This window comes from Falco peregrinus, chromosome 1 (genome assembly GCF_023634155.1).
Source record: "Falco peregrinus isolate bFalPer1 chromosome 1, bFalPer1.pri, whole genome shotgun sequence".
Classification (NCBI taxonomy): Eukaryota; Metazoa; Chordata; class Aves; order Falconiformes; family Falconidae; genus Falco; species Falco peregrinus.
Window position 1 is genome coordinate 44,818,171 of NC_073721.1, and position 23,324 is coordinate 44,841,494.

A 23,324-nucleotide genomic window follows, 5' to 3' on the forward strand; every position below is an offset into this window, starting at 1 on the left:
TTCCGCTTTTTGCATTTGAACGGTTTCATCTTGATGGTTTGTCAAACTAAACTGACTACAGATCTGTGTGATGTTCCAGCGGGGGTGAAACAGCTGAATTAATTCTGGGGGCTGGAAGGTGGGTGAGGAGGAAGAAAAATAGATAGAAGTGGGATCCCTGTGGATTCTCTAAAGGAGGAGGAATTAGAAACAGCTTTCCTTCCTGGGAAACCCTCGGCAAAGCTTATTGCCAGTGCCACACTTGCCACAGCATGCCACAAAGCAGGGAGAGCCGGTAGGTTTACCTCCTGCTTAGTGCGAGCTCCTAAATGACCTGTCCCTGACCATCAGGTACAAGCTCTTCTGTTGTGGAAGGAGCATCTTGGATATAAGGATCCAGGGAAATTGGCAGCTGGCATGGGGCCAAGCTGGCTGGAGCTGGGAGCCTACCTAAGCCATTGGTGAAGGACATCGATCCAGGATCTGTCACCAGACAATGCAAACAAGGCAACGATCCCCTTCAATGACCAACTGGGCGATATTGCCTGGCCACCTGATGTCTTCGACTCGGCTCACAGAAGCTGGGTCTTTGGGCATGTGCTGAACTCCACGGGAGCCAGGTGTCAGCCCCATTGCATCCTGCAGGCACACTCTCCCTTCCAGCCTCCGTGGCACATCTTGCTGGTGCCATTAAACCTTGCCGTGGGTGGGCTGCCTTCAGCTGAGAGAGCCTCTCTGCCCCTCGGATGAGGCGCCAGCTCTGGATGTGCAGCCATCCCGCTAGCTTACGTTGTCTGTGTTATTGGTGCCCTGGTTTCCTCTCATGACACTTGGCATCTGTGCATTGCCCTTGGGGCTACGCAGCCAGGAAGAGTGGCACAAGCCATTTCGATGCCCTGAGCTACCAGCAGCTGCCGTGGGCACCCCAGAGAGGAGAGCCCCACACTGGGTGCAGCCTGGTGCAACACCTCAGTCTGCTGGACACAGGTGATTCTTGGGCTGGATGGTTTGAGCTCAAAGTCTGTTTAACTCTGAGTTTTCCTGCTGATGCTGCTGAAATGAGAAGTTGGCTTTTCCTATAGTCTTGGATTTCGGAGTGGTAAGAATACCTCCTCCCGCCTAGCAGGACAGAGCTGAAGCAGGGAATTTTGCTCCATGGGGGAATCACTCTTGGCATTTTGTCAGGTAAAGACTAGAAACCACCAACTAAATTTTGAAGACCTGGATGACACGTGTAATGACCTGAGCTATTTTCCTCATGGCTGTACCCTAAGCTTCATATCTGGTTTGTTAAAGGAACCTTACAGACCGAGTCCCACTCTGGGAAGCGCTGCTCAGCCCACACTAAAGGTAAGAGAAGCCAAATTAAGCTCTCCAGGAGCAGTTTGCCGCCTAATAGCTTTTAATGAGTAAATAAACATCTGTATGCAACATTCTTCGTTAGACAAGTCAAAAACCAGCCCCACCATTCACAGTTCTAGCACCAAGGGGACAGCCTGTACTTCTGCAATAAAGGGATGCGAGTTATTGCCTTTTTGTCACCTAACCACATGTTTAGGCTTCAGCTTCTGGGCACTCATGTCTGAAAACTACTGTATCTTGAGGGAAAGGCCATTAAATGGATGATAGGGAAGATGAGCAATAAGATGTGTGCGGGTTTTGTCTTTCAATCACCTCATTTAAATGGGAGAGAGAATCTCGCAGCAATCAGAGCGTTTACTGGTGCTGATGCTGTGAACACCCCAGGAAGCGAAATCCCCAGCTGTCACATTTCTTCAAAAAGGATGATAACTAGGGGAAGCTTAACGTGTTTCACTGCAGCTAATTTATACTATGACTACAGTCCCCACAGAAGATGCACTTAGAGCACCATTTCCCATGGATTCCCACATTCCCATTTAAACATCCAACCCCAGTGACCAATGGGAGAGCCACACACTTCATCCCCACAGCCGAAGGCTACTCACCCCAAAGTCAAAGCAGTTGAATGAAGAGTGGAAGTAATTTCTTGGCCCCAGCCCATACATCTTCAAAGACATCTCAGTAAGGAACAGACCCAGAAAAACAAACTCTGCGAAATCTGGAAACAGGAAAAGAGATTAAATTAGTCCACAAGACCTTGCTAGGCAGATCTCTTCATGTGGGGAACAATGGTAATTTTTCACAACACAGACTGCCTCCTGCCAGAAGAAAATCCCTTTGCAATAGCAAACAAGACCCTGAGGACAGTTTGACATAATTATTTCTATATGCATATAAGCTGTATTCAGCCTTCAAGAACTGCAAAGGCAATGTTTCATGTGTACTGTGGGAATGTGCCATGAGCATTAAATAATAGTCTCATCATCTTTGTAAAGGAATTTCAAAAGAAAGCTCTGTATCTAACACTTCTAAAGGTCTCATTTAATTGCACAGATAATATTTTGCAAATGTATGTTTGGGACTTCTGTACCTAAAAGTGATGGGCACTTTTGGGAGCGGGGTATAAGCTTTTGTAACACCCTCTCATGATAAAAATACCTTCATACCCAACAGAACTGCTGCCTCTGAGAGCTCACATCCAAAGGTGTTGTGTCTACTGTTAGCACATAGACCCATTTATTTTTATTATGCCTGTATAACCATATAATTATGGAAGAGCAGGTTCTGTTTCCTTCTGCTTTATATATCACAAGCAAATAGGCTGTGAAGCTTTTGATGGGAAATTTATCACTTATGATGAAACAAAGGGCAGAAGGAACATAGCCAGAGACTTCAATTTCCAGATAAAGTTTTCAAGACTTGAAGCTACAGAAAACACTGCCTTTGGCATTTTAAGTCATGTAAGTTTAGGTCTGGACACCAATAAGCAACAGCAACAGTGTAGTGTCAAAAAAGAAATAAGGAAAGGGCAAAGCCCCTCTACACTACCGAAATAAACCTAACAGCATAAGGCACACCTCTCCATTTAGAGAAAAGATGAGGAAAAGAATCAAACTTCAAAGAGCAGAGATTAATCACGTTGCTTAGCACAGTACAGAAGGTTCTCAGATGCTGCAGTGGTGCTGATGCTACAAGAAAGTTGTCTTCTGTAATTGCAGTTTTATGATTCCAGGAATGATAAAGACAAGCTGATGCCAAATTTTTCTCCAAGGTGCACGTGGACAGACAAGGGCCAATGGATACAAGTTGCCACAAGGAAAATTTCAGTTAGAGGATGTTGAATCCCAGGTGCTTTGTACACCTCCTGCAATAGGCGGCTTCAGCCAGTGGATGTAGGGAAAGGAAGGGAAGGAAGGTCCTTGCAAACTTTTTTTTTGCTCCATTCATTGCCTTGCACATTCACGTTGAGTAAGCATGGTTGGCCCAGGTCAAGCAGTGTTGCTGCTCGCCTTTTAAAATTGCTGGAGGAAATATAGCTTCAATTATCAAAAAATAAAAAGGTGGTTACAATTTTAAATGAAAGACAGTAATGAAAAATTATGAGCATGAAGTTAACTGAAATCCAGGAAGCATTAACTAGATGGGAAAGGTTTTATTACCACTTCAGTGAGGAGCCTACAAGGAACCCTCTGCCAACATTTGTAATAAGGGAGGAAATACCAGGAGGGGATTAATTGTACCATGTACCACTACTCTCCTTGAAAACAGGAGCAATGTCATTAAAGGAGATTATCAAGGGCAAAGAGTTCACATTTGAGGAATAAGGTGACAAAGTATGAGGTCTGGAGACTTCTCAGCCTTTTTCCTACCGAGAGGTAGGCTCCATCCTCTGGATCTCAGTGCTCAGGGGAAGGCATGGTCACATGAAGGAGCAGCACATCTCTGTATCCCTTTAAGCCTGGAACTTGCTGGGAGAAGCATGTTCACGCCAGCACCATGCTACAACTTTTCCCCCCTTTCTGACATCAGACGCAACAGCTCAGTGAGCAATAAGTGGGTTTCGACACAAGGGATCCCCGAGCAGGGAGTTACCCACAGTTATACTGGCAATCCATATGACTATACAAGTGCAGAGGGTGCGAGAAAGAACCTGAGGGAACCAATGTCAAGCATAAAATGAGATGGCTGACAAGTCCAATCATACAGAATTATAAAAAAACAAACAACAAAAAACACAACAACAAACACATGTTCACCGCTATTGAATTTCCTTGCACATAATTAAAAAGACCGCAATTGTGAAGCAGTAAGAATGTCAAAATCCTTAATTATTAATAGCCAGCCCTGTAAATCAGAAGTTTAAACTAGCTTCCAGGCCAGACCCTGAACTTCCATTCTGCACCCTATGTACTTCAGAAATGGTAAGAAACAGAAGGCAAAACTCCCCAGTAAAGTAGGCACATCTTCTGGTGCAGAAATGTTTGTGCTGTTGTTGCCACCCATTTGGGTCATTAGCCTAGAGGGAAAGCTCACACCGGTGTCTGTGCTGGCAGCCGTCTCTCCCTCGCTGGGATGTTATCACTCCCATCTTCGCTTTTACGTGCAGCCGAGCTCAGCAAGGCGGATGGTGCTGATTGGAATGACCTCGGTGTAAAGTCTCCCTATCACTAGGATCAATATCAAACCAATGCTTTGAAACTGGTGGCTTTGCTTAAATCACTCAGCAGGCAAAACTTGAAGTCATAAGTAGAGGTTGTAGATCAGACCTACAGAAAGCATCACGCAACCTCCACCTGCTTCACATCCCACTCTGGCAGGGAGGTTCTTGTCCCCTTGTCTGTCCACCAGACTCACCTCAAAGAGTTACATTGCAGGTACACCCCATATTCTTTCACAGAACAACAAAAATACTAGGTAGGTGGGGTTTACTGTAATTTGCACCAGCAGATCTCAGTACACTTTCCCAAGACAATTACCATCGTTTCAAAAGAAGGAAATGGAGGAAAGAAACAAGATTCAGTGTTCAGTCACCCATCCAGCAAAACTATGAACAAATCCCAGGTACCAACAAGTGCAATGTTCCATTATAACCAGAATAATATAGGAGAAAAAAAACTAGCTTTAAGTGAAATACAATCAAGAAATACTCAATTAAAAAAAAATAAAAATCAAACAAACAGAAAAAGTTAGAAACTTAGAACGTTCAAGAAACAACTTCCTCCTGCTGGTCTTGAAGACTCACCCAACCTATCCTTTCACAGCGAACAAATTCCATCTAGAGCAGAGTTCAAAACAGGCAGCAATAGCTGTATTTCAGCAGGTACCAGATGGTACTGTGAGGACAAGGGATGGAGGCAAGGAAAATACGGACATAGCGAACTCCTGGGGCAGAAGGAATTGACTCTGAATGAATCAGCTTCTGCAGCAGATGGATCAGAAACACAATTTCTTCTGACATGGCCCCGCCTATATAATTGAAAATGCAATTTCACTGTTTGGACCTCCTGGTATTCAGACCCCATATGTAATTTAATCTGCTTTAAGCAGAAGCATTTTGTAATGTGATTTAAGGAAAAAAGTTTGATACAAATACTCTTATTTAATTTCAAATTTGTGCTATTGGCAAAGGCCATGCTAGCATCTTTTTTGCCCCATATGTTTGAATTAGATAGTTAGCAGCTCTTTTTTGTCAATCATTCATGGATTAAGTCCATTTCTGCTCCATCTCCAAGTCCAATGACATTAGGAGCAGGTGCCAAGCCTGACACTTTGGTTTCCTCTCCTCATCCTCCTTGCACATTAAACCAGCCAGGAGGAGAACCTCAGCAGAGTACAACTTGACAAAGCAGACGTGAAACATTCAGCAGACATAAATAAATATGCTCGTTTCAGAAAGCCTTTTCCTCGCAGTTGCAAGTGCTGCCTGTTTATATCCAGAGGGAGCCGGCTATCTACTTCAAAGGCAAACACAACATCATCAAAAAAGGTCTAATTGCACTAAACATATGGTTCAGTATTGCACAGCAGACAGGGAAGACATTCTCAGGCCATAATGGCTAAAATACTGTTTCCAAATATTGTATTTCTCAGAAAGGAGACATTCTCAGTCATGGTTTTAGACAGATATAAATTTAGGAGCAAGTTATGGATCACCGTAGTGTTAGCTGGAGAGAGCGCTGCTTCATGAAGGGCAGCCACAGGGGAAGGGAAACCCAATGAGCAGGCACCAGGTGAAAGCTTACTGATCTAGTCCTAAAACCTTCTCACCATGGTCCCTAAAGCCCACCCCATGGAGGCCAGATTGCTCTGGTTCCAGCCTTCTTCCACAGCTTTAGCCAGAGGAAGAGGAGACCCCCCCCACAACCACCTCTGCTGGCCTCCTGCATAGCACGGAGCACACAAACACATTCTGCCGTTTCCACATCAGCCTTGCAAGTTCTGCTCAAGCTGAAGCACATATTTCAAAAGGACACAGTCCTTTGCAAATCTCTTAATTTTGTACCTCCAACGTGGGCCCACCTTACAGATTTCATTGGTTTGCTGCCTTCAGTTGAAGGTGCATCTTTGCTGCTACTAGATCTCAGTGATGCTCTTCTAGGCTACAGTGGAATTGTCTTCTGACAGAGGTATCTTCTTTCGGAGAATACTGGCAACGGTGGAAATTAGCACAAACAAGTGACAGTCCTGGTTAGCAGCATGAAAATTATACATTTATAGGGAGCTGCAATTTATTTAACTGAAGGTCCATGCTTCAGTGAGCAGAACATGCCATGTGTCCAGGTGCCCTACCAGAAAACTCCTATTGCAGTTCGGCGCTGGAGTCCTTTCCATACGGAGAGGGAAAATCTCTGACCTAATTTGAGGATAATTAAAGGGGCATAAAGTATGTCCTGTTATTCATCACACCACAAGAATTCAAAGAATTTCTAATCAGCTCTTTCAGTAAGACTAAAGAAAACCCAAGCCCTTTTCTAGAGCTCCTACAGTTCCCTTTCTAAAGCAGTTGCAGCAATATGGAGAGTCAAGCAGAAAGCTAATCAGAATGAATCAAGAACAAAAAAGTTAAAAGAAAAGACCAAGGGGAAAATAAATCAATGCAGACCCGTAGGCTTTTACCAATTGTTCTTTAAGCAAAATTAATTTGTAATGTAATTAAACTTTTCCCCAGAGGGACAGGTATAATTGAATTAGAGGTGCCTGGGTAGAGTTCCAGGGTTTAGTGGATCCTCCCAAGACTTTACCACACTCCTCTCCTGCTGCTGCAGGTCACAAAACTCCTCATCAGTTCATTTCTAAGCACCTTCCATGAAACAACATAATTAGAATTGGCTATTTCTCTCTTGCTCTACATCAGACTAGCCAAGTCCTACCCCTCTGCAGCAAAGTTCACTCATCATGGATTAACTTAAAAGCCATTTTTAAACCTGTCACTCTTACAGTTAAAGGATTTTGCTAAGTATTTCCAGGAGCTGTTTAAAATCCCCTCGTTTTGTGATATCTTGTTCTGCCTATACCTAATGGATTTGTGCACAGACCTTGGGTGGAACAGGGCTTTCAAGGAGCACTCCTGGAGGGCTCAACCACAGCTGGGTTCGCTCACAAATGCGTTTACTGCAGGGTTAACCAGGCTGGCTGCAGCTTAGTACACACGGGAGAAACAGGCTGCAAGTCCAGTCTAACCATGATTGCAGTAACAAAACAACCAGTTAGTCCACGCAAAGTCCCACGTACCTTAAGGGGTAAAATATTCCCTGCATTCAAGATTCAACTTTAGATTAGTAGGGAAAATGATGCTATGAAAACTATGGCATCCTTCAGGAAAGCAGGCAGAAACTTTAGGTCATTACCAATGCAAAGAGAGGTGTGAATACAATACTATAGCTCATCATCCCGAAAAGCTGGGAAGGTCTGAAGAGAATTTAATTTAAGAGGCTGAACTTGTGAGCTTTTCCAATGGACAATTCTCAAAGCTTTTTGTTCTAAAATTTTATTAAAATAGGTTTCTCTCCAGAGTTTCCATTACACTATGCCGCAGGACAGACCAGAGATAATCCTTGCCAGAATGAACCCATGGCACCTCTGCTTCTTGTCTTGGAGAAAACTATCTTGGAAAAAAACAAACAAAACCAACCCCAAACAAACAAAAACAAAACAAAACAAAAAACCACAAGAGAAAGTTACCTAGAGTATCTTAGAATTTCCATGACAACCATTCATTCTGCATCTCGGGTTTTTATTCTCTATATCACAGTGGCTAATTTTGTACTCCATTTAAAGACCCAATGCTTATGCCTACATGAGAACATCATGTGAATCCTCAGATATTCTGGTTTTGTCTGTCACCCATCTCTGTGTTGCACCTTAATACTTACAGTGTTGTTTCTAGCAGTGCTTATCTGTAGCCACTATGATTTCTTCTAGTGAATCTAAGGAATTGGTTCACCTGGACAGGTGTTTCCTTGTTGACAAAGGACACTCAAGCCTTATGAGTAAATGGCAGCGCAACGATGCAAAGACATATCAAGGGCAGATGAGACACAGTACAGTACCTATGGCTGGGAGGATGCTGAGGATTTAACTCCTGAGAACACAGCTCCTTGGTGCTTTTCTGATTTATCCATTAAACATAAGTCAATGGGATCACTTATTCTTAGCTAGGTTGTACCCTAGCACCAACAAATTAAAGTATGCCACCCAAGTGCTTCTGAAACTAATTCACAATACGGCATTACAGACACACGCAGAGCTCCTGAAAGAAAGATCCATCCCAATCCCTGATCCCAGGCACAGCACAAATTCAACCTTCCCTAAGTTTTGTCTTCAGCTGAGGCAAGCTGGGAGCCTAATTTGTGGCTTCTCTCCTAGAAATGTTTCCCACCTTCAGGTGTCCTTTTAATCCTAATCAACAGAAACATCTCTTCCAGCTCTCATATGAACATTCAGTAGAAGCTGCTGGCTCATGGATTTCTTTATGTTCTCTTTGAAAAGTTACTGCATAAGGTGTTCCCGAAAGTGGGTTTGTGAATCTGAGTCTTATTTTGAGTTTTTCTTTCTAGCCATTTAGTCCTAATTCAAGAGGAAGTCCTAAGCCTCGAACTTCTAATTACTCTGCCAACCTAGCTTATTATTTCCTCTATTAAATTTAGGAAATTAATAAAGTAAGACTGACTTCTCCATGCAGTCAGTCTCTCTTTTCAGTCTAAATCTTGGAGGGGGAAAAAACCAACAAAAAACTCACAACCAAAAAAAACCCAGAGTTGAAAGAAGTTTCTTTCTTATGCATCACTTATTACACCTCCAGTTACCTGGTAGTATTAAATATTTCAGCAAATATTAATAGGGAGTTCTTTGAAGTCAGAGCAGCTACTATTCTTGACCTTTTTAGTCTACCAAAAAAAAACCCAAAAAACCACCACACCAACAAAAAGAAAACCCTTCAAAAGTTTGCTTTCTTATAATAAGGTAAGACCTGAGAATCTGGGGCCAGAAATATTTAAGTATCTAACTTACACAGAAATCAAGGAAAATTAGGTAGATAAGTATCTTTAAAGATCTAAGCCAAAATTATTAGGTTAGACTGTTTGAAATATTGAAGGGTTTATTCCTAGCCCTCTGTTCACTTGCTTCAGAAGTTTCATTTGAAAAATTTTGAACTAGCCACATCTGAACATCAGGTGCTAAACACGAGATTTGATCCTGGTCATTTTATAGAGTCGGAAGTAGCCAACGCAATGGCTCCATCTTCCAGAAACAAACTCTCCATCCCTTCCTTTCAGAAGGAAAAACTTGCAGTGTCCCATTTTCAGTGTCACCACATTCTGACTGTACCAATTTCTACAAGTTTTCCAGCTCTAGGAGTCATAACCTATCACCTTCATTAAACAAAGAAGCTCTGGCCCTCACCTTCCACTTTTTTTAAAAAAACCCCAGGCTTCGTGAGCAAGTCTGAAACCTCAGTGTAACCCTGTGATGTGTAAAGGCTCCAGCTGCAGAAAGCTGCTTCTATTTATTATTCATCATAGGACAAAACAATATGCAATTAAAAAATAAAAATCAGACTTCAAAAGCACTTACAGGCTACCTGAAGCCTAAACGCATAGGTGATCACAGGAACCAAGCTAAAATAAAAGCTTTTGCAGAAACATAGTATTATCTTCTGAATGGTATTACTTTTATTACTGTTGTACATACTTTTGCAGAAGGGCATCGTGACATCTATCCAATCTAATCACACACCATTAGTAAGGGAAGGCATGATTATCAAAAAAGACCTTCTGGAAAGTTGCAATCTTTTAAAGAATATGACAATAGTTGCTACAGCTGTAGTGAATTAGTGTGTAATTCCATAAGCACAGACAGACAGACAGCTGGTCCTCCCGGGTAGCACTGCCCATGCACATGTTGTTATCCCAGGGACTTCAGAGCTTTAAGCATATCCACAGCAGAAATCACCCATTGTAATGGGTTTGTGTGGCAGGGCTTTGTTAGTGGGGGGCTACAGGGGTGGCTTCTGTGAGAAGCTGCTAGAAGCTTCCCCCATGTCCAACGGAGCCCAGGCCAGCTGGCTCCAAGAGGGACCCACCACTGGCCAAAGCTGAGCCCATCAGTGATGGTGGTAGCACCTTGGGGATAATGTATTTAAGAAGGGGAAAGGAAAATCTGTGCAACAATTGCAGCTGGAGGAAGGAGTGAGAATATGTGAGAGCAGCAGCTCTGCAGCCCCCCAGGTCAGGGCAGGAGGGGCTGTAGGCACCAGGACAGAGATTCCCCAGCAGCCCATGGTGCAGCCTACCATGAGGCAGGCTGTGCCCCCAGCCCATGGAGCCCATGGTGGAGCCCATCCCCACCGGCAGCCCCTGGAGGGTCCCACGCCAGGGCAGGGGATGCCCAGAGGAGGCTGTGACCCATGGGCAGCCCACGCTGGAGCAGCTCCTGGCAGGACCTGTGGCCTCATGGAGAAGAGCCCAGAATAGAGACCCTGCGGAGACTCTGGCTGGGGCAGGCTGGGCCTGGGATGCTGCACCCATTGGAGGGAACCAGGCTGGAGAACGGGAAGAGCGTGAGGAGGAAGGAGCAGCAGAGACAGCGTGTGATGAACTGACCACAGCCCTGTTCCCCCTCCCACTGCACTGCTCGGAAGAAGGAGGCAGAGAAATCAGGAGTGAAGTTGAGCCCAGGAAGAAGGGAGGGGTGGAGGGAAGGTATTTTTAAGTTTTGATTTTAGTTCCCATTATGCTGCTCTGATTTGAATAGTAATAAATTAATTTCCCCAATTTGAGTCTGTTTTGCCTGTAACAGTAATTGCAGAGTGATCTCCCCCTGTCCTTATCTCAGCCCATGAGCTTTTCATTACATTTTCTCTCCCATCTATTTGAGGAGAGTAATAGAGTGGCTTTGGTGGGCTCCTCACATTGAGTCAAGGTCAACCACAGCCATGGATGCAGACCAGCTGCAAAGTGGCATGAATTCTGCAGTTCTTTGGGCAGATGCTGATTAGACAGAGAAACCTGCCTTTACCCCCATGGGGAGCCGTTCCCCCTCCTTCAATGAAGCCTGCTACAGAACAAATCCTGCCACATTACAAGATTTAAATGTGGTTGAATCTGAAGTTTCAGATAACATTTAGGATAACATTCCCATCTCAAACCAGTATTATGTCCTGGAGGATTTTTTCAGAATTGTGTGACACAATTACACTTGAATTAGTAGAACCACTCATTATCTCCTCTCAGGGAGGCTTAGGAAGCCAAAAACCGACCACATGGGGATGTGACTGCAGTGCTCAGCACGCTCAAAAATGAAAGACCTCATTAGGGGAGAGGTGGAGTCCCCAGTACTCACACAGCGCAGTGGTGAGCTTCTCCGGCTGGTCGTAGTGCACCATCGCGACGCAGAGTGTGTTGAGGGCCACCACGCAGAGGACAATCCAGTAGAAGCTCTGAGCTTTCACCATGCGCCGAATGAAGAACCGGAACATTTTCTCTTTTCTCCTGAAGTAAGACGAGCTCTCATTCTTCCCACTCTTCAAACTGGCACGGGCAAAAGGAGACCCTGGGACAGAAAGAAGAGTCACCACACCACATCCTGGCAGGTGAAAGGCTGGAAGGTGTTCCTGGGCACAGAGACCCTCTGCCACGCGCCAGAAACACAGCTGAGCAGAAAGCTGGGCACATTGACTATGGGCTGAGCAAGGGCATCTTGCTTGCAATGACATCATGAGGAATGAAGGCTGGGATTTTAAGACTTCATGAATGAATGTCCAGCTCCACCATCTAAAGAAACTGGGCTTTCAACCCTCTGGAGCAATCTTGGTTGTCTCAGTTTAACTCATAACTTTTGGGTTGACTGGAAGGACAGAAAGTACCAGGCACAGTGGTGTTTCTGCTCGTGGTGTGGAGCACATCCCCTCAGAGCCGGGTAGCTGGCAACAGGAAAGCTGGTCCCTATTTCCCCTGCTCCAAGAACCAGGCAAAGACCCAGCCCTTAGGACTGAATAGGGCAAAGTCTCCTTATTTTACTCTCTAACTTCATGTATTTCTACAGCAGAGGGCTCAACCTGCCTCCACGCATCGTACTTTGGGCACAGCTACTCATTTGTATCAATTCTGCCTATATCAGCTACATTTCAACTCTAGTCTGAAACCCTGGAAAAGAGTCAAATACTTTTAACCGTAGGAAGCTGATGGAAGGAATGATTTCTAACGTAAGCTCTCCCCCTGTGGTAGCAGGCACGGTTCAGACGAATGATGAAAAGGCAATCTCCGGCCAGTGCGGAGGCAGGAGACATCAGCACACGTTAGTAATAAACACAGGCATCTGTTGGAGTTCTTCTGCAACAGCCACAGACACCGTTGCAAGCATGGAAAATCGTGATTGTTGCAGGCTGTCCACTACCTGTTTCACGCTGTGCTGGCACCCCTCTGAAATGGCTAGCAAACTTGTTTCCAGATGGTTTGTGGCAAGATAATATGTTATTACCCTTCCCCATTGTGGGACAGAGCCTCCCGGGGGGTAGGGCTGACCAGGACACACACCGTCCTGTCTTGGAGCAAGCACCATCAGAGCAGATGACTTGCACGGGCTGTCGTTGGAGATGGCTGACTTAACATGAACAAAGTGTTCTGGCTGCAGCAGCCAAATTTTTGAGTGCGCTCACTTACATTTCAACACTTGGAAGGGGTGGGAATCTCACCCTGTTTCATCCTACAGTAACATCAAACGCAGCACCCATAGAAAGGATGAAGCATCCAGATGTGACAGCAATGGGTTCTCCAAGCCTCACCGCCACACGAAAGCGTGCCGCACCATCTCCCCACCAGAAAGCAAGCTCTCTGCTCCATCTCACATTTCTGGCCATCCACCAATATGCCAAAGGCAGAGCTGGCCCTGGCCAGGCTTTGAACAAACTCCTTGCAGAAAACCTTGGTGTGCTGTTGTTCTGTTAATTTGATTATCCTTCCTTTGGCAGTGTAAAAAATAAATCAATAAAACCCTTAGTGTTCATCTCTTGCTTTAAGACAACAAAATGAACTACAGGTAAAGATGCAGGCTGCACCATACCATAACACTGTTGGCAGGTAAAGAGGTCTCAGATATTCAAGCCAGTCTATACCCTCAGGTTTGCATGGGAATAGTCTGCTGCCCTTTGATCCCCTCTCTACTGATCTTCCAAAAAAGACAACCAGCAGTATTTAAACTGGTCTAACATAGGAAACATCCACTTCTCCAGGCTTCACTGTCTGACAATCAAGACAGTGTCCCATGTCTGGTGCAGCGTAGAGGGTGGGAAGCCAGAAGGAGCCAGAACCTACTGCTGCACGCTTATTAGTGCAGAAAGAAAGGCTAAGAGGTAGGAGGAAAGAAAAGAATAACTGTTAAGAACAACTCCAGAGAACACACTGGGAAGTGTTTACCACTGTAGAGCTTTATAATGCAATTAGAAGGCTCATTGAGGTACTTGTGTTTGAATTAAAGTGCAACGTATTCAGTCAACGGCCAGCAAGAGACCTGTCAAAGTCTTTACCACTCTGGTCTGCATCTTCGTGTTGCACTCAGTAATTATACTGCTAGTTCTTCCGTGCTCCTTACGCTCCCATCAACAAGACATTATAGAAAATCATCCAAAAAAACCTTTTCTCAAAAACATATTCTTTATGCGTAATTGCCCATATGATCTGACTGTTTGTGTTATGCACAGTTTCAGCCTTTTCAGGAGCTTGCAGAAGTATCTGCTGTATCCATCTCTTCTTTTCTGCCTTGTTCCATGAATCAAAATCAAAAACACTTTTCCCAAGTGGGTGAACCACTTGCAGAAGGTGGAAAGCACTGCTGTTATTTTCCCTGCCATATGCTCCTGAGACAGTTTCCAGCTCCGCATCAGATTATCCACGAGTCCAGATGCTCCGTCATCCGTTGCCACCTGAAACGCTGAATTCAAAGATCTGTTTGCGTGGCATGGGTGCCCAGAGCCTGGAGGGACTTGGATGTGAATACAAAGATCTCATAATTATTGCAACCATGAACAAATGTTTCAGAAATGACCATTCCTCGTTATCCATGCAGGGATCCGAGCTGCTCAGAATAAACCAAACTGAAACAAAAATGCGGACGGTTGCTGCATTTTTGCCCTCTTTCAGCAACAAACCTCTCATAGAAGTGTCAGCAGTTTATAGCCACAAAACCTGCAGTCTGCTCAGCCTGGGGGACTGTGGCAGTTCGACAGTGGGTGATGGTGTCAGTAACATGCTCAGCAACATTCATTTCCTGCAACCAGGTCTTCATTTAAAGGGGGGGTGGGGGGTGGGATGGGGAATCCAGCAGCAGCTGTAATCTCTTAAAACGTTAATGCCAAGTTTCCAAAGTGCATTTGAAGCACTCATGCTCGCAAGCCTATATGGACATGTGCTCTCCAATGTACTGTTTGTGCTGCTACTCTTATGCATCCAGGATTTGCTGCTTCATGGTAACTGGGGTGCCAAGACATTTCTTTGGAAGATAATGAGAACATCTGCTGCTTCAGCAGCAAAACAAAATACAGACTCAAACAACAGGGAGAGGAATAAGCAAAATAGCTAACTCCAAAGTAGTCAGGAAGATGTCTCCCCAGCCAGCAAGTAACAGCCCACGACTGAAAGTTCTTTCTGCTGATGTCCAAACAGCTCCCCACAGATGAGATGCTGCACACTCAGAGCCTGCCTCCCCTTGCACACCCCAGACCTGTCTCCTGCCTCTCCACCTGGCATCTCAGGAGGGAACTAGCTCCCTGCTAACTGCTGAACAGGCAGGAACTCTGTAGCCTGACAGGGTCTTACTCTCCAGGGCTGAAGACGCCAAATTCGCACCATCAATGCTACCCTATGCGGGATGCCACTCTCTGCATCAGAGGCACGGGGGTAATTGCATGCGCACAGGTGTGTATCTCCACATTTGGCTTTAAAAATGAAGAGAATTGCTTTAAGATCTTCTTTTAAGGCAAGAATGAGAGCATGAGGGCTACTGCCCGGCATTTCCCAGCAGCCATTCACATGGCAAAGGCTGCAAAACCACATGTTGTGCATCGGTGGCAGATGTGACTGTGTCCACTGCCTCTCCTCCCTTCAACAGATGGGGCTTAGCAGTATCGTTTGACATATTTGGGTTTCATTAGCACAAATGAGCATGTTCCAGGCAGAATTGCAGTCTGGTCCAACACAGCACAGATTCTCCAAGCATTTTGGCAGGGCTCTTTTAAAGGGTGCAGCATGCAACAGCTGAGCGGGGCAGTGGGGGGGAGCGGGTGAAGCCGCGAAGCTTTGGGAAGTAGAGCGCTGCTGCAGGAGCAGTGATCATTCTCCTTCTTGAAACCGCAGCTTCTGGAGCAAAGGAGCCGCTCAGAGGAAACATGGCATGACCGCGTTTAGGTGGAGATCTAAACCTCAGGGGATGCGAAGCCAGTACTCACCCACGGAGCAAATGTCTGTGAAATGGTCCTCACCTTCTTCAGCATGAATCAGGTCATTTTTGCTCTTCTTTATTGCAGCTCTTTTCAACACTGTGTGCAAATTAAAGAGAAAATGCCCTGTGAGCATTCAGAGTGGATTCTCTCTCCCCCTCCCTTCACTCTCCAGGGCCAGCGTTTACTTCCCAGTGCCAGCTTCAGGCTCTCACACAAAGGGAAGCTGGAGCAAATTAGACCACCTACAACCTCGCAGGGCCTCTGTATGCTTCCACACCATGGTCGCTTATTTATTTGACCTTCCAGATCTCGAAGGTTTGCCAAGCACAGGTCTGCAGGCTTCCATGTCACCCCACAGATGCAGGAGAGGGGGGGAGTCACTGCAGCTGCTGGACCTTCTAGCACAGCAGAAAGGCTGGGCAGGGTCACTGAACCTTTCTGAGCCCCAGTGGGTTATGAGTGCTTCTAGCCATTAAAACATTAATGCTGTTTACAGCGTGCACCATTAAGAAGTTAGCGTTCACGGTGCTCGGGTACAGTTTACCACAGAACAATGCCTTAAGGAGCAGAAATGCTATGTCGAAAGCAACTGCCACAGATCAGTGAACATACCCTTAATAGCACCCAGTGTACAATTCCTTCCCCCTGGGGATGTCATAACTCTTTGAAAACACACTTTGTCCAATAGCATCTTTTGTGGGGAGGGCAAACATTGCTACACCGTTTTACTCAACAGGGAAAGAGAACTATAGCCTAAGGCTCAGAGAGTTGTGCACTGTTCACCCAGTGTGCAAGGGGTAACGCAGGAACAGCGTGGATGCTGGTCCCATGACCACCTACCTGCAAAACCTTGAGAACTAGCAGAAAAAAATATGTTGATACAGTTTGGTAACAGCTTCAAGACATACAGTAACTAAGCACCATTTTCTATCAGCAGTAAGACACCCCACGGTGTGGTGATACATACTGTTCAGTAGGCACACACAGCAAACCCACTCACTCTGCAGCGACTACCCTGGGGGCAGGTTCCTACCAGAACATCCCCTCACTCGACACAAATGTCCCTGCCCTGACAGAGAAACGGATGCGCTTCTTCCTCCGCAGCTAAGGCAAGAGTTAGTGCCTTTGTCACTTCAAAGAAACTCCCAGATCATCACCCAGGTTCAAAGAGGCTCAAAGAGAAGAGGCTCTGAACCTGTGAGCTGGATCCAATTTTTTGCAAATAACCACTTTTGCTCTTTCCTTCCCCACCCAGCAGTAGGCTGGATCCTCAGTCCCAGCGATACCAGCTTTTGGGTCCTTCAGGCTGCATCTGTCCCAGTACACTCCAGCATGGCTAGGGCCAACCCCAGCACTGGAACATAACCAGCCCTGGGAGTAAAATTTTACAACACTCCCTAGCATGAATTGAGCACCTTCTCCTTTATCTTCTCTCCCAAATAACTCCTGCATGTGTTTAGCAATTAGGTCGTGCCACCTCTACAGGCACCTTGGGTGCAATGCCCCTCTGTTTTGGGGACTAAGATAATTTACCAGCATAGATGTGGGCTGCTCCATAACAGTTGCCTTCAAAGTTGGGGACATCGCTGGGCTCCTTTAGCTTACTAGCATAGAGGGAGCCTTAGTGTACCTGGGTCTTTACTCCGTGGCCTGTCCCCACCTTGAGTTTGCTTCCACCACTCAACTTTTCAGACTACTCTTCCAGACACTCGTTCCACCTTGAGACTAACAGCCCTGTCTGCACCCACGTGCCGGACAAACTTCCCCAGCGCACACACACCCACGCACCCACACAAAGATTTTCCAAGCACACCTCAGCCCTGACCTTCTGCAGCCCCAGCTCTTCCACCCCCGAGCCCCCCCCCGAGCGCAGGTCACCAGGCTGGCCAAGGTGGACCAGCAGCTGGGCGCCTGATAGCCCAAGGAGCCGTGTGGCTCCCAGCAAGGTGCAGAACCAGCCAGGAAATGTCACCGGTGACCTGGGCACGTGGGGCTGCGGGGGGAGAAGCACTGCCCCGCTGTGCCGCCTAAGCCCCTGGTGATTTGCAATCCACTCACTGTTGTAGCTGCTGCCGCTGCTAGTCTCTGCCGGTGCCGTGCCTTGTTGAATCGGCCCTTCCGAGGCGGCCCTCCCTGACAGTGAATGGGAGGAGAAAAAAAAAGAGGAGGGAAAGGGAGGGGAGGGGAAAGGAGGAGACATGGGAGGACGAAAGATGGTCAGAAAAGGGAGAGGGAAGAATCTTTAACTGAACTTTGACTGGCTGTCGCATCCTAAGAGCTCATCGGTCTGGAGGCACAGGGAGAGCAGTCCCCATGGCCCCGCTGCACCTGCATCCAAAGCTCGGTACCTCCAGCCGTCCTGCAGTGCTAGGGTCACACGTCGGAAGGTAGGATCACCACACCCTGTTATGTCTTACTGCTTACAAGTAACAGGGGTCTTAGTCTCTGTCAAATCCATTTGGAAACCTCGGTTTGGAGCCCTGCCTTCTCTCAGTCAATGCATTTCTCTTCTGGCATCCGCTCTGCAGCCTACCCCCGCCACAACCTGCGCGTAGACACAGCCAGCCACGCTCGGCAGAGGCTGGCGGGCGTCCCCATCACGCTGCCGGTCCCACAGGCAGCCTAAGGACCGACCGACCCCAAGGGCAGATCCCCATCCCAGAGCGGTGTCATGTAACTGCTCATCATCCACCTGCAACCTCAAACAGACCCGATACGGGAAAAGGGACTCTTTAGCCCAGCTTATGCCAAGTGCATGCAAAAGAGCATGTTCCTCACACCTTGCTGGTTACAACGGAAAGCCACGGCAGCGTACAGCAGGTGAACCTCTCACGTATCACAGGAGGAAAACTGCACAGCAGAACGACCTACCGTCCAGAGGAGATTTCTCTTCTGCATTCTTGTCTTCCTCCGCCAGCATGACCTCCTCTGTAAAAGGTAAACCAGCAAGATTCAATTTCACATTTAGCGCATCCTCGCTCTAAAACCAGCTGCCACTAGCATTACCCCATTGTGCCACCAGTTACACCAAGCCTGCGGAAGAAGGGATGGATGACAACCATATTTTGTACCCTGTGCCCCTCTTCCACAGCGGGAGGAGGCCAGACAAACCGTTGGAAGACTGTAGCAATTCCTCCATGATTTCCCTGCTCACCCCCAACAACCCACTCATTTCTTTACCCAGCTATCGTCCCCAAGAGACTTCTGGAGACCAAGAACCTTCCTTCTGACCCAAGCAAGACCACAGGTCTCCACAAGCCAGAGGATGGTCCCTCATGCCCTGCCACACTGGAGACACTGAGAAGTGGTAGATGCTTTACACCCATTGCTATTCTTCTGTCTCCATCAATAAGACCAGGACTCAGCCCATTGGGAACAGATCTGTGTCATGGCACAGGGTAACACAAGCAGGGATGTCTACCACATTGCAGGAGACAGTATGTCACCAAAGAGCCACTGCATCAAACCCTTGTCCAAATAAAATCCACAGCAAAGTTTCCATGGGGGAGTTCTGGCTAGCACAGCTCACACAAGAACACCACCATTCATTTTCTATTCCTGTGTAACTCATCTCCAAAATACAAGTTTATACCTTCCTACGAGAAAAGAATTCAAAAAACACTGAAAAATTCAACCCCCCCAAACTGACTCATTTTTATCTGCATGAAAAGCAACCAAATTTCCTAAGGTTTCACAATAAAAATGTTAGCAGCCAGGTCAATTTGCAGTACACACCACACTGCACCAATATCGAAACCATACAGCTCATACAGTCTGAGCCACAGATCTGACCTTGCTGCTGTAAAATTTGGTAATGGTTTTCTAAACGACAACCTAAAGGAAACAAAACATTGAGTTGGCAGCTGGTAAACTGTACACTTCCTTGTAATATTATAAATGACATTTTTTTTCACGTTTGGCACAAATATAATTTAAATTACAAATGTAAAATTGGGATCTTACTAAATCATCTGACACTGAGTTCCCACAAAATTTTGCTTTAAAGTCCATTTAAACCAGACTAGATGGAAGGCTAACTAAAAAAAAAATTATTAAAAAAAAAAAAACACCCACAAACCAAAAAAACACAGGCCAAACATCAAAGCGTGTAGTTGAAAGCTGTCTAGTATACTAGAGGGATCAGCACTACCACACAAGCCTTATATAATCTCTTTATTAATCATCGGGGGGAGAGAGCGAATGATACATTAATAACAGAGCAAATTGAGAAGGCTGAAAAATAATATCCAGGACTAGGGAAGACTGGAAACCCAAGCAGAGGAGAACAAAATAAGAAAGTGCAAACTAGTGCACCAGAGGCACAGAGGAAAGGAGAGTTGCTAGAGGGTTACAAATGTCAGTTGAGCTAAAAATCTGCACTTTAAAAGGCATGAAATCCTTCCAAAAGCCCATAAGCCAATACAATCCAGGTGCTTTCTGAGGCTCTTTAAGACAGGTTAGAAAAGTGAAATGAGCTTTTTTAGACAGCTCAAGAGATTTCTCTCTCAAACCGGCCCCTCAGAAACCAAAAGGTTCTTCTGAAGTCTTGCCTAGGGAAAAGCCGTACTGGTATTTGGGTGCTAAAAATATGGAAGGAGTTAAATGGCAATTAGCGGTGAATATGACTGCCCTAAAACACATAGAAGGGAGGTTTAGATATGGAGACCCCTTCCCAAAGGCAGCTGAACAAAGGCCTGTAAACGTGAAACACAAAGCAAACCTGCGTTGGAACAAGCATAAGCTTGAGATGCTACTACAGTGGACATTTTATACAGATTTTTCTTAAAGCCTACATTGCTCATGGAGTGTGATTTTAAAAGCTTTATGTCGTATCTGAAGGTTATATACCCATATTGCTGCCACAGAACTCTGCATAAAAATGAGTCTAGCACCTAGTACCAGTAAAGTCAATAGTGCCATGCAGATGTTTCTGCACTCCTGGCTCCAGGGGTTAGTTCTGCCATCAGTGTTTTGGGGTTCTCCATTTCATGCTCCTCTACATAATGCAGATGTGGTTTTTTCCTATGCAACATACTAGCACATTGCAGTGAAAACGCAAAACCATTTGAAGTGGAGTGCACATTTGGGTCTTACAACAAAGAGCAAGCACGGGAAGGCGAACACTTCCCAGAGGAGCAGTTCTGCCACTCCGAGAACGAAAAGCTGACTTTTAGAGAGTGTTTGGTAATTAAATAGACTAATACAAGCTACTGCAGGGCATGGACACACTGCCACGCAAGTGGTGAGCAATGAAAATAATGAGCTAGCAAAGGTCAGAAGGCAGGCGGCTGTTCTTCTGGGGCTTCTTCTTACGGGCGAGCGCAGCGTAAGAGCCGCGTCTGCGGGAGGAAGGTCTCGGCAAGAGCCAGCACGCTTCCCAGTTCGTGCTCGGAGGTGTGCTGGTTTCAGTCATGTCTTGTTAAAAAAATTAGAAGACTCCAGGAAAGAAAGCCTGTTCACTTAGGTGGAAGCTCTGTTCTGCACTTGATTTGTGTCAGTGCAGGAGGAGAATCATGGTACCGGTTCCTTTCAACGATCTCAGAGTAGGAAAAAGAAATTCTTCTTTGCCCATGTCTAAGCGGCCTCTTGTTCCGCACATTCCTGTAACAATTTGTGCTGACACTCCGCTGTCCTTTGGGCAGCAGGGGAGGAACAATCCTGAGTCCCCAGAGGTGACCTGTGAACTGTATGGACACATAACCATCGCGATTTGCCACGGTGTGATAATGCCATCTGATGCTCCTGTGCCCCCCAAGTCAGATGGGTGAGGAGTTTAGCCGTACTGACGTTTCAGAAACCAGATTGATAAATGCCAGTGGGACCTGAATTTCTAAGGTGTGACAATTTGTTATCAACATATTTTCACCTACAAAGTACATGCTCTTTCGAGACACCTCTGCAAATGCGCCCCAAATTCAGGGCACCGAGCTGGTGCCAAAACATATCTCCATCCATAGACGTATCTCACCAAGGCTCGGTTTTACTGTTCCCTTAAAATAAACAAAAGCCAGGTTTCACGAGTGCAATTCCCTCAAGCCTGACTTCACCACCGCTCCCCAGTTCTCCCCCTTGACAGTCACTCCCTGTCTTGTCTTGTATCCTCTGGGACACCAAGGGACCACCTTTACTCTAGTGGGGCTTCACACAGTTTTTAAAGCCAGCTAAAAAGACAGCTCAGCAGGCTACTCATCATTGCTAGGCTGTTTTGAGGGTTTGGGTTTTTTTAACCATACAGCATCCTAAGCAGAGGATCAGAAGCTGTATTGCCTTTAGTCATCACTGTAACACAGAGACCGGAAGAAGATAATTAGGATGCTTGAAAAACCTCCAAACAACAGTGCCCCTGCAGTAGAAGAAGCAATATTCACACAGACAGTATCAGACCAGCAACTCCTCGCCTCCAAACGAACGCACAGGGGCTTTGCTAGGACATCAGAGTAAGAGGTGTTTCAGCAGTAAGATTAATTGCTGGTCATTAAGTACTGACAACACACAGCATGTTACAGGACTGGAAATAAAGGCAAACCTTATACTGAGGGACTGGCAAGCTGAACAACACAGGCAAAGCAGCAGAGAAACACGGTGCCCCCTCTCCCCTTGGCATGGGGAGACAGAACATTGTGGGCTCAAGAGCGGATTCCAGGAAATGACTGAGGTTCAACAGGCAAAAGAGGTTAGAAGAAAAGAAGAACAACTGAATTTAACCATTGAAGCTTCAGACTTGTTAAACAGAAAAAATGAGTAAAAATGCAGCCCTTCGAAGAAGTCGTCACTCTCTCACAGGGAACTGTCATTTGTCTTCCCGGCAGTCATCCTCCCCTGCCATCCCGCACACGTTGCTGCTCTCTTTCATCTATGTAGGTGCCTTTTTGCAGCGGTATCAAGGGGCTTGTTGCTCTCTTCCTTCTACAGAAAGCTGAAACCTGAGGTTCATAAACCTTTGTTATCTCAAGGAATGGCATTCAAGTTACAGTGAACTGGAAGAGAGAGGTTAAACTCATTCCCAAAGCCTGCTTACTCCAGGAGAAAAGAAACACTCAGAGTCAGTGCTGTGCAAAGTGATGGACCTGGAAAGAATTAAAATGCAAAAGACATGCAACTTGATTAGGTCTGAACTGAAAGACTTCCAGTCTCTGAGCAAAGTATTTTCAAAAACGATGCATGTCCTTGTAAGATAAGAGAAACTTCCTCAAAAGAATATTTGTGGGCTTGTAAGCACTTTACTCTGTGCAGAGAACTTCTGGTTCCACACTCTCAGTTGGAAATGCAGCACGACAGCCTAAAAGTTGCTATGGTTTTGAGGAGTTTAATGGAGAAAGCCGTGGTGGCAAAATCATTTGCATGGATTACATTGCTTGGCTTCACCGCTTTAAAATTCCTCTGACAGGCACAATTTCAAACTGACTTGCTACTGCCTTTGCACAGAGCCCAGCGAGAACACGGCATGAAGAGCAGAGCCTGTCCCAGCACGCCGCAGGTGGAGCAGGACAGGGTTTGCTCATCATAAGCCTTTATTTGATATTGGTTGAATATCAAATAAAAAACTGAA

General features: G+C 45.9%; 1 protein-coding gene across 1 annotated transcript in view; it reads right to left on the minus strand.

The window, feature by feature from the left end:
* The window catches only part of CACNA1B (calcium voltage-gated channel subunit alpha1 B), a 296,336-nt gene that overhangs the window by 119,456 nt on the left and 153,556 nt on the right, over positions 1-23,324 (minus strand). The window contains exons 9-13 of the mRNA XM_055817932.1: positions 18,647-18,703; positions 17,834-17,908; positions 15,782-15,871; positions 11,683-11,892; positions 1,947-2,059 (exon numbers count right to left, since the gene is read on the minus strand). Of these exons, the coding sequence (XP_055673907.1) occupies positions 1,947-2,059; positions 11,683-11,892; positions 15,782-15,871; positions 17,834-17,908; positions 18,647-18,703 (545 nt within the window). The remainder of the gene's footprint in view (positions 1-1,946; positions 2,060-11,682; positions 11,893-15,781; positions 15,872-17,833; positions 17,909-18,646; positions 18,704-23,324) is intronic.